Source organism: Otolemur garnettii, unplaced genomic scaffold, assembly GCF_000181295.1.
Source record: "Otolemur garnettii isolate 467f Iridium unplaced genomic scaffold, OtoGar3 scaffold00014, whole genome shotgun sequence".
NCBI classification, from domain to species: Eukaryota; Metazoa; Chordata; class Mammalia; order Primates; family Galagidae; genus Otolemur; species Otolemur garnettii.
Window position 1 is genome coordinate 19606887 of NW_003852409.1, and position 10072 is coordinate 19616958.

Consider the following 10072-nt stretch of genomic DNA (forward strand, 5'->3'; position numbering starts at 1 on the left):
GGAACGAAGGGAGGAAAGGAGGGAGGGAAGGGAGAATGATGGATGGTGGGAAGAAAGGAAGAATGAAAATGAAAACAAGAATGAGAAAATTTCATGGTAAGAAAGAGAAAGCCAGTAAAGAGCAGGACAAGAACTCTGTTAGTCCCCTCCTGGCTTCTTTCCCTGGTATGTCCTGGATCAACCTTGGGCTGGAGCCTCAACTTGTGGTGGTTCAGAGGCTGCAGCCCAGGCCCTGGGTCAGCATGGAAGGTTTCCCTGTGCACATTTCCTTTCTTGTAAGAGCTTAAAGTCCCCTGAGGAGTTGGCCAGGTCCTGTCTGGGTCTTGGCTCAGAGGGCCCACTGAATAGATTGGGTCACTGAATCTAAGAGAAGACAGAAGTATCTAGCCTTAAGTTGAATGAAATGTATTCACCTGGACCCAGAAGCTGGCCTCCCCAATACCAAGGGTGTGGGGTCCATCTCCTTGCCTCTAGCATCTCCTGAGATGCACTGCCTTTGCATTCATGAAAAGGTCCTCTAAAAATGGAGAAACTGAGGCCTCCAAAGTGGAAACCATCAGCTCAGGGCCCAATAGCCACCTAGGTCTAAAGACAGAACAGCCCTCAGGCTTCTCCCCTTCTATCACATGGGAAACCACTGTTGAAAGCCAGCCCTCGAGGTCTCCTGATGACTGTCATGCTGTTTCCAGTAAATTTGGGGCTGCTTCTTGGCACAAAGAGAGGAAATAAAGAGGGTAGGGTAAGAATGTAAATAGAAGGAAACACTGGGATTCCATCTAATATATAATTATAGTATCCATGGCAGGGGTCCTGGTGGCTTCTGCGATGTGCTGCCCAGGGAGAGATAGTGACCTGGGGTGGCAGAGAGCCCAGCAATGCTCCGTCCAAGGCTCTAAGCCCTCCGGGCCATTGGAAAAGCATCTTTGGGCCAGGAGCCTGGACTTATTGCAGAAACACTCAGGAGTCTGGAGATGCTGGGACACAACCAGCAGCTCAGAGATGGAAATGAAGGTCTCACACACGACAACAGGAGTCTATCCTTGGGAGGAGCAGGGGTCCTCGTATGGACCTGGGGCTCAGCTTTTTGTGTGGCACTGTGGGAACTGGAGGAGGACAGGCCTTGGACTGAAATTCAGAGGTAGCCACACAGCTTTTGGTGTGAGAAATGAAAATTGGTTTTTCATATTGTTTCCAACTCATCTGAGTGTGGGTTTTTGTAACAAGGTCCCTTTTCACAACTTCCACTTTCTGAGCCCTGATGTTTCTGCATCTCCAATTCTTCTCACAATGTAGCGTGGTGATTTTGAGCTCAAGCACTACAGATAATTTGGCTGGGTTCCAATATGCCTCCACTTATTAGCTCTGTGGCTCTGGTCAAGCGATCAACCTCTCTGGCCTTTAGTTGCCTCCTTTGCTGGATTAAAATAAAAGCAACCTTCTTAGAGGACTGTTTGAGGATTAAATTAGATAAGACTTATGAGGAAGGAAGAAAGGAAGGAAGGGAGGGAGGGAAGGAAGGAGGAGCTAATGGGCACAGGTAGAAGGAAGGAAGGAAGGAAAGGAGGGAAGGAGGGAGAGAAAAAGAGGAACAGAGGCATAGAAACCCAGAGACGGATGGAGAGATAAGGTACTGGACCACAACCTGGCACACGATGGGTGACACCCGAATATTTGGTGAGAAAGTGAGTGGGAGATGATGTGTGAGTGAAGGGGAGAAGTTGGCGGCTACAGGATTTCTACACTGACTTGGGAATTTGATCAAACCATTCAACAAGTATTTACTAGATTCTTAACCAGCCAGGCACTGTTTTAGGTACCAGGGACAGATGATGAACCAGGCAGACACAGACTCTGCTCTATGTCTTTCTAGTGAGAAAACACAGAAAGTGGTGAGTAAACAGATTCTAAGTCTTCACAGCTTTGTGTGTCTGGCGGAATCTATGGTAGATGGGGTGGTCAGGGAAGGCCTCGCTAAGGAGGTGACATCGAATCACAGATCTGAAGGAGAATGAGAAACTAATCATGGCCAAAGGAAGAACACCTCAAGGCTGCTCAGAGAGTGAGGAGAAAGGGGGCTGGTGTGAGGGATGAAGTCTTAACCTGATCTCCCATGAACGCTGTGAAGAAGGGTGTCTGCTGGGACCGTAGCCTGACCCGACTGCTTAGGTAAAATGTGTAATCACAAATCGTGGTCACAGTGGTTACTCCTCCGCCGCCTCCTGCATTTGTTAAGGACCCACAATGAGCTTGGCTGTATCTGGCGCCCTTTCCATGTTTCTGTTCATTATATTCCCCCAACTCTATAAAAAAAGTCCTATTATGATTCCATTTCACAGATGAAAAAACAGAAACCCTGAGAGGTGAAAGAACTTGCACAAGGCCACACAGTGGATCGGTGCTGGAAGCAAGAAAGAAACCCGCCACTACCTGATTTCTAAAGCCTGATTTAAAATTATGTGTGTGGGGTGATAGTGGAAATCAGAGATTCAAAATATCTATTGTCCTTCTTGTTGTTGCTCTTCAACAGACACAGAGCGGTGCTGATGACCTTGCACGCACTCACACCACCTTATGAAAACACCAAAGCCCTCTTCCATCTACAATCCAGTAGTTTAATCTTTGCAACAACCTGGGAGGTAGGATTGATTATTTCCATCTTATGGATAAGAAAGTAACGTGCAAACTCTCTTCCCCCCATTCTATAGCCTGTGATCTGGGTCCTGCAGTCCTCAAGCCTGGTGCTTTTTCTATCACAAACAGTGCTGCTAGCAATCAGAAGCCCCCTCCTCTCACACTTCGGCAGGTGTTTCTGACAACTGCACTCATTTAAGTGGACAAGGACAGGAATAGCAGCACATCAGGGGTCAGGAGGGGAGGGTGGGCTTAGAAGCAGGTAGGGTAAGAATCTCAGCCTTCTTGTCATGTGACCTTAGATACCATGATGACTCTTTCTAGCCCTAGTTTTCCCACTTGTGGAATTGGAGAGGATGTAAATATCACGATGATATCCTTAGGGCTGTGGAAGGACTAAATGCACATGGACCTTAGCACGGTTCCCAGCACACAGTGAATGCTCAACCAAGTGCTATTCTGACTATTAACCAGAAAGTACTGGTGGTGCTCAGAGGCAGAACTTTAACTTGGAGTCTCCATCCCAACCTCCGTGTGCAAGTCTCAGGACCGCAGAATTTAACCTTCCCATGCTGCAGACAGAACCCTGAGGCCAGAGGAGGAGGAAGAAGGGCTACAATCCGTGCTGGCAGCAAGGCGAGCCCTGCGACTGGCTCCCACCCTCAGGCTCTCTTTTTGCCTTTCAGCAGGGCTTTGCTTTTTATCCTACCCTCCCAACCCCACCCACCCCTGCTAAGAAAGAGCCTTCCCCTAAAAGCCCCTCTTCCCACCATGGATGTTGGCACTTGGCTATGGGTCCCCAGGCTCCCTTGCCTTTCCTTCCACAGGGCTGAAGCCAGGAAGGTGAGGGTGGGCCTGGGGCAAGTCTCTGACTGTATGGGAATGAGCCCCCACCCCAGGAATGAGGCCTGGCTGCTGCTGGCATGTTTGCTGCGGACCCTTTGGCAGCCATCCATCATTAGAGAAAAGCAAGGCAGCCAAGACAAGACAGAGGCTAATTACCTTGGGTAGTAGGAAATTGGAGAGCAGTTACAAAAAGGGTGTCTGGGCCTCCGTCCAGGCAAGGGCAGCGACCATGGATACCCAGCCTGGCCTAAGCCATTGGCCCTGAGTGGAGACACCTGCTCAGGGTCACCCTTGGCCTCCACTCCAATAACCCATGGGAACAGGAGCTGGCCCTGCTGTCAGACTTTCGTGGGACCCTCTCCCTCTGCTGCTTTTGTTTGTTTTCATTCAAAAGTAAAACAAATGAAACAAACAAGAAAATTCAATTTAAACAGGGCACAGAGGGCTGATGTTTCTGTTTGGTTACACCAGGGTGAGCTTAGGACAGAAAATAGCCTTGACTTTCACTCCCCCAGTTGGTCTCACCCTGCGGCTCTGTGTAAAGTTACACGGATGGAGGGGCTGCAAAAGCCATTTGCTTTTCTAGGTGGGGTGGAGAGAAGGAGCTGGACATGGGGAGGGAAGACTGAGAGAGAGAAATGGAGGCCAAAATTCAAGTAAGAAACCGGGCAGAGAGGTGAGATATATTCACAGAAACCCAAATTAAGAGAGAGACAAATTAGAAAGGAAAAGAAGCGATGATAAGGAGAAAGGCAGACAGACAAAGACAGGGAGCCAGAAGAAAATCCTGACGCCGAGAAGGAATAAAGGACCGCAAAGCAGAGAGGGAAGGCGCGGAAACTAAGGTGAGACGTGAAACGGAGGCGGGTGGGAGCCCAGGAAGGGGAGGCCACGAATGAGAACAAACCCCACAGCTTTGCTCAAGCTGAATTGAAGAGGTTGAAATGACAGACTAGGGAGGGAACAGAAATGTCCAGCCCAAGATCCCACAGGCAACAGTGGTGGTAGCAGGCTGTGAACCCAGACTCCTTGTGCTCCACCTGAATCCTCCCAGAGGCATGGATGGTGCACTGGGGCCAAGTTTGCTTAACAGAAACTCAGCTCTTTCCAAGCCCTCTCTCCTCTGGATGCATCTTCTCCTTTCATTCTATTTACTTCTCCCCAAAGATTTCCAGATGATCGTTCCTTCTATGGCTAGTGGGACCCCATCTGGCTTATGAGACCAGCTCCTCCAGGGCTGTCCTTGGAAGAAAGAGACACTGATAGCCAGGGACTGAGTCCAGGGCAATGACGCAGGAAGAAGAAAGTAGCAAACATTTCCTTCAGGCCTCCTACGTGCTGGGCATTCGGGTGAACTTGGTTTGTGGAGTTTCTCAACTCAACCCTCTTCCCTAGACCCCCATGTGAGAGGGACAATGATCAGCCTCCTTCTCCAGGGGGCAGAAACTGTCTCAGAGAGGAGTGAAAAATGATTTGTCCCAGAGCAGGTGATAAGTACGGAACAGAATCAGGATTTACACTCAGCCTGTCCCCAACGCCTATGCTCTTTCCACTGCCACACGTGGTCTTTCTGGCTCAAAAGGAAGAAAACAAATTTGGGTAATAAACGAGCAGCAGAAAATGAGAAACCCTCAGAACTGACCCTGGAACTATTTCAAAACTCCAGACTGAGTTGGTCAGGCTTCACGGGAGGAGAGCCGCCAGTGGAATGAGAGACCGTTCCAAACAACACCCTGGTTTCTTGTCAGAGTGGCCCAGATCCCAGGGCCATTAATAAAATCCATCTCAGAATAAATAAATAAATAAACGGATCTTTTAAAAAGCATTCTGAGTCAGGGAATGACAAGCGCGTTTCCAGGACAGAAGAAGAAAAAGAATGTTCCCCGCTTTAAAAGGTGGGGGGGGGGGCAAAGTCTGTAGTAAGAAAAAGAAGAGGTGAGGGCGAGTGTGCATCTCTATTAAAGGCAGCAGTTGATCTGTCTGTGTTAATTGCTTTAGGGGTTCCATAAAACATTTCACTGCTCTGCACAGAATGGGGTTGTAGGATTCCAGCCCAACTGACAGCAAGTTCCAACGATGTCACCCATGACAGGGCAACAGCAGCAGCTGTGATAACGGCTCACAGTTCCCATATTCCTATGTGGAGCTCATCACCAAACAAAGCTTTTCTATATTAACTCGTCAAGTCCTCCTGGGGTCCCAGGGAGCCTACACTATAGTATTCGCATTTTCACAGGGGGGATGAGGTGCTCACTCAATGTCACATGGATGAGAAAGGGCACAGAGAAGATTTGAACCTAAGGCTGTCTGCGTCCAGTCTCCATCCTTAACGAGGAACAGAGGAACCAGAAGCCAGTCACCAGGAAATCTTTAGAAAATGCCACTTGCTTTATGCGATCATAATTTTTAGCTCCCATTCTAGTCACATGCTTATATTTCATAAATGAAGTGATCCCAGACCTCAGGGTAGTGGTGCCAGCCTCTCTGATTAAGGCTATAGAGTCATCTCCTCCAAGTCTGCAACCTAATCCCACCACTTTCTGCCAGAACCATGGTCATCCCTTAAGGCTTGAGGTATATCCTGCCACCTCTGCAAAGATGTCCCACTGGAAGACATCTGATAGCCTATTTTCCTCTGTGGATTCTATTCGTAGGGCATTTACTGTCCCTAAGTTATTTACAATAAAGCTTGGGACTCAACATCTCAAAGACTGGTAGTGACAGAGCCCGGGTCAGGAGCCCCAACTCTCAGCTTATGATGATATTACTCAGTTTACACACCACTGTATTGGGTGTTCCAGGGAGATTTAATGTGTCAAGTAGTCAAAAGAATACAATAGTCTTTTTAAAAAGGCATGGTTTTCAGCTAGGTAGTGAAAGGGGGAGAGGGTTTTATAAAGATGAGGGAGGTTCACAGATTGTGGAAGGACTAATATTTATTGAGCACTTACTTTTCTGTTGTTGTTGTTTATTTTTTGAGACAGGGTCTCACTCTGTTGCCCTGGGTAGAGTGATGTGGCATCATCACAGCTCACAGCAACCTCAATCTCCTCGGCTCAAGCAATCCTCTTGCCTCAGCCTTCTGAGTATCCGGGACTATAGGGGCCAGCTATGATGCCAGGTTAGTTTTTCTAGTTTTAGTAGAGACAGGGTCTTGGTCTCCCTCAGACTGATCTCAAATTCCTGAGGTCAAGCAATCCACCCACCTTGGCATCCCAGAGAGCTGAATTATAGGCATGAGCCACCGCACCAGCCTTGAGCACCTGCATATACTGTGCTAGGGGGTTTCTCATTTAATTCTTCTTACACAACTCTGCAAGCTGGGTTTATTATTTCTGTTTCACAAAGGCTGAAACTGAGGCTTACAGAGGTAAAGCGACTTATTTAAAGTCACATAGCTAAGAATATCAAAGCTAGATTTGAATGCATAGTCTGTGGCCTTTCATACAATCATCAGGTTATACATTATCTGAAAATAGGACCACTGTCTTAGTCACATCCATACCTGCAGTCTTTAGCACAGTACCAAGATGCAGGAAATCTGAAGTTGTCTGCTGAATAGGGAAATGAGTTATGAATAAGTGAATAAATATGTGAGTGAACAAAGTAACTGATGAATAAATAAGTGAAAGAAATGAAGGCAGTTAAATGCCCATGAGCAAATGGACAGATGGTTGGATATATGGACAGAGGGAAGGTGAGAGGGAGCAATGAATGGAGAATGGATGAGTATTTGGGTTAATGGATGCATACGTGAATCAGTGAATCAATCACCAAGTAACTGAACATATCAGTTGGAACTTCAGCTTTCCAGGTTGATAAAGGAGGTGACCTATGATTTCCTAATTAACATACATGAAGAGAACTGGTCTCTATAACTTTGTGTTAGAGCTTGTGAAGGTTGTATCCAGATGTAGCAACACTTACTGAGGTGGGAAGAAACAAAAGATGAGCTCCTTTTCTTTTCCAGGACTAACAAATAAATCTCAGAGTAACTTCCCCTTTCACCCCCAGGATTTTGAATTCAGTGAATTCTATAAAGGTGTGGTAATGGCACATGTTTCTAAGAGACTGGCTGGGTCGATCAATAAAAAATTACATATTACATATATTAGGATCTATATCTCAGTATGTACATATATATATGGCCCAGTGTGTGTGTATATACGTACATATAAGTGTAAATATGTATGTAGATATCTCAGATGTGGTAATGTAATAATTTAGAGGCAACAGCACGGAAGAGAAAAAAGGACATTAGGCGGGAATTCTTGCTCCTGCTCTCCTCGATAACTTTCTCTATGATCTTGAGTAAGACACTTTCAGTCTTTGGGCTGAAGATTCTCCATCAGTAGAAGGAATGGTTTTGAATTTCTGGCCTCCCTGGACACTTCAGCACTAATGTTGTGTGTTCTGTGACTCACATGGCTATATTTCTCAAATGGACACTTCTAAGCCTCAGAATCTCAAGGTGCTCTTATTAGCTGGCCAACAAAACATTTGGCTTGCCTGGATAGAATACCTCATGTCTTTCCTAGTGGCTTAAAACCATCCTGCCTGCTTTATGCTCCCCGCACACCCACACATCTTACTTGTAGAGACCATCAGGCTCCAGACACTTGAAGATGACGGAGTAGATACTGACTTCAGGGACCTCTCCATGGCTTCGACCAGCTGCCACACAGGATGTGCCCAGGCCAGAGAGTAAGTCATCAGCAAAACTCAGGAATTCTCCTGGAAGGAGACACAGAAAGATGAGCTCCCCAGATCATCCCTTAGTGAGCAGACATTCTTGCTATCATCCAAACCTATGAAACGTCTAGATACCATTATCAGGAGGATTACAGAACAGAAAAAAATAAAAAAAAAAGAGTATAAGATATAAAAATGACCTAGATTAATACATAGACTTGATGACTCTTTGTTCAAATTTATGTGTAAATTCTTTCACCTGTAAAGTGAGAATGTTAATACCTACCTTCATAAGACTGTAGCAAGGCTCACATGAAGTAAATTACTGTGCAATAAAAATGCATGAGAAGGTAACAAGAGGATTATGCTTTCTTTCTGTCCAGAGTAACCTATTCCATTCTTGTCACCAACAATAACTCCCAGTTGTATACCAACGGAAGGGTCAGGGACTGACCCACCCCACTGAAGGGGTTTATACAGGACAACAGAACATGCAAAAACAAACCATCCATGGGGTCAGTCCCTGACAGCTTTAAACAGGGTCCCCCTTTCTTAGAATTGCATTTTTCTTCTCAGTATGATGAAAGAGTTACACAAAGGATATGAAATAGTTTTCACAGAAAATGGCCTTCATTATGCACTGTCCTGGATTCATGGAGTGCTATGTTGAGAAGGACAGAGACCTAACACAGTTAGGGGAGAAAGAGTTCTATCATTGATGAGTGATGAAGGTCCTGGGTCAGGACGGAACAGTGGTAGAATAAGTGCTGCATACTTGCGGTCCCCCAACTCCATGGTTTCTAAAAGTCAGTCGAGTCACTGAATGTTAGGAAGCAGCTTACATGTATTAGAAAGAGAACAAACAAATGAGATGAGAAAGTAAAAAAGACGACAAAGGATAACTGAGTATCTGTAATCTAATCTCAGTTCGGCTAAACTACTACAGCTTCTGGCAACTCCATTCCCATCTCTGCACGTTAGTTCCCTCCTCTGTAAGATGAAAACGCTGATCACTATTAGGATTCTAGAAAAAATGCAATAAAAACAGAGATGGGAAGAAAGATTGAGGGTTTTTTTTTTCTTGCTTTGTTTTGTTTTTGAAACAGAGTCTCACTCTGTTGCCCTGGATAGAGTGCCATGGCATCATCACAGCAACCTCAAACTCTTGGGTTAGAGCAATCCTCTTAGCTCAGCCTCCCAAGCAGCTGATAGGATAGGTGCCCACCTCATTGCCTAGCTAGTTTTTCTATTTTTAGTAGAGACAGGGTCTTGCTCTTGCTCAGGCTGGTCAAGAACGCCTGAGTTCAAGCAATCCACCCGCCTTGGCCTCCCAGAGTGCTGGGATTACAGACCTGAGCCACCACACCTGGCCCAGAAAGATTGAGTTTTAAGGACAACCCCCATCAAAAGAAAAAAGTTATAGGGACAAAAATTGCAGTACTATTTATAAACTAGTTTAGAAACAAACATTTGATAATACAGAAACGGCTATATCTGTTGTAGTTCAATGATGCAATGAGATGTTTTATAGCCATTAAAAATAATTTATGAAGTAAATGAAAGGATATTTGCGACATTTTGTGAAGTTAAAAAACAGGTTATGCTATTACAGAATAATCCAATTTTGCAAAAATTCCATAGATACATGTATTTAAAAACAGAAGGCAGAAGATAAAGCAACGGCTTAATAGTGGCTCTGTCTGGAGAGTGAGATAATGAGCACTTTTTCTATTTTATTTGTGCTTATCTCTTTTTTAAATTATCTTCAATAAACATATATTGCTTTTGTAACAAGAAAAAAAATCAACAAAAAATTACTTTAAAAAAAATAAACGAGCCAGACTAAATGGCCTTTTAGTTCCCTTCCAATTCTAAAATTGGATGATTTAGGAGCAAAGCTGCC

At 45.3% G+C, this 10072-nt stretch overlaps 1 protein-coding gene across 4 annotated transcripts in view; it reads right to left on the reverse strand.

Annotated features, from left to right (window-relative positions):
• The window catches only part of ASTN2 (astrotactin 2), a 655276-nt gene that overhangs the window by 49374 nt on the left and 595830 nt on the right, over window positions 1-10072 (reverse strand). For all 4 annotated transcript variants that reach the window (XM_012802449.1, XM_012802448.1, XM_012802450.1 and 1 more), the window contains one exon: window positions 8070-8211. In XM_012802449.1, the coding sequence (XP_012657903.1) occupies window positions 8070-8211 (142 nt within the window). The remainder of the gene's footprint in view (window positions 1-8069; window positions 8212-10072) is intronic.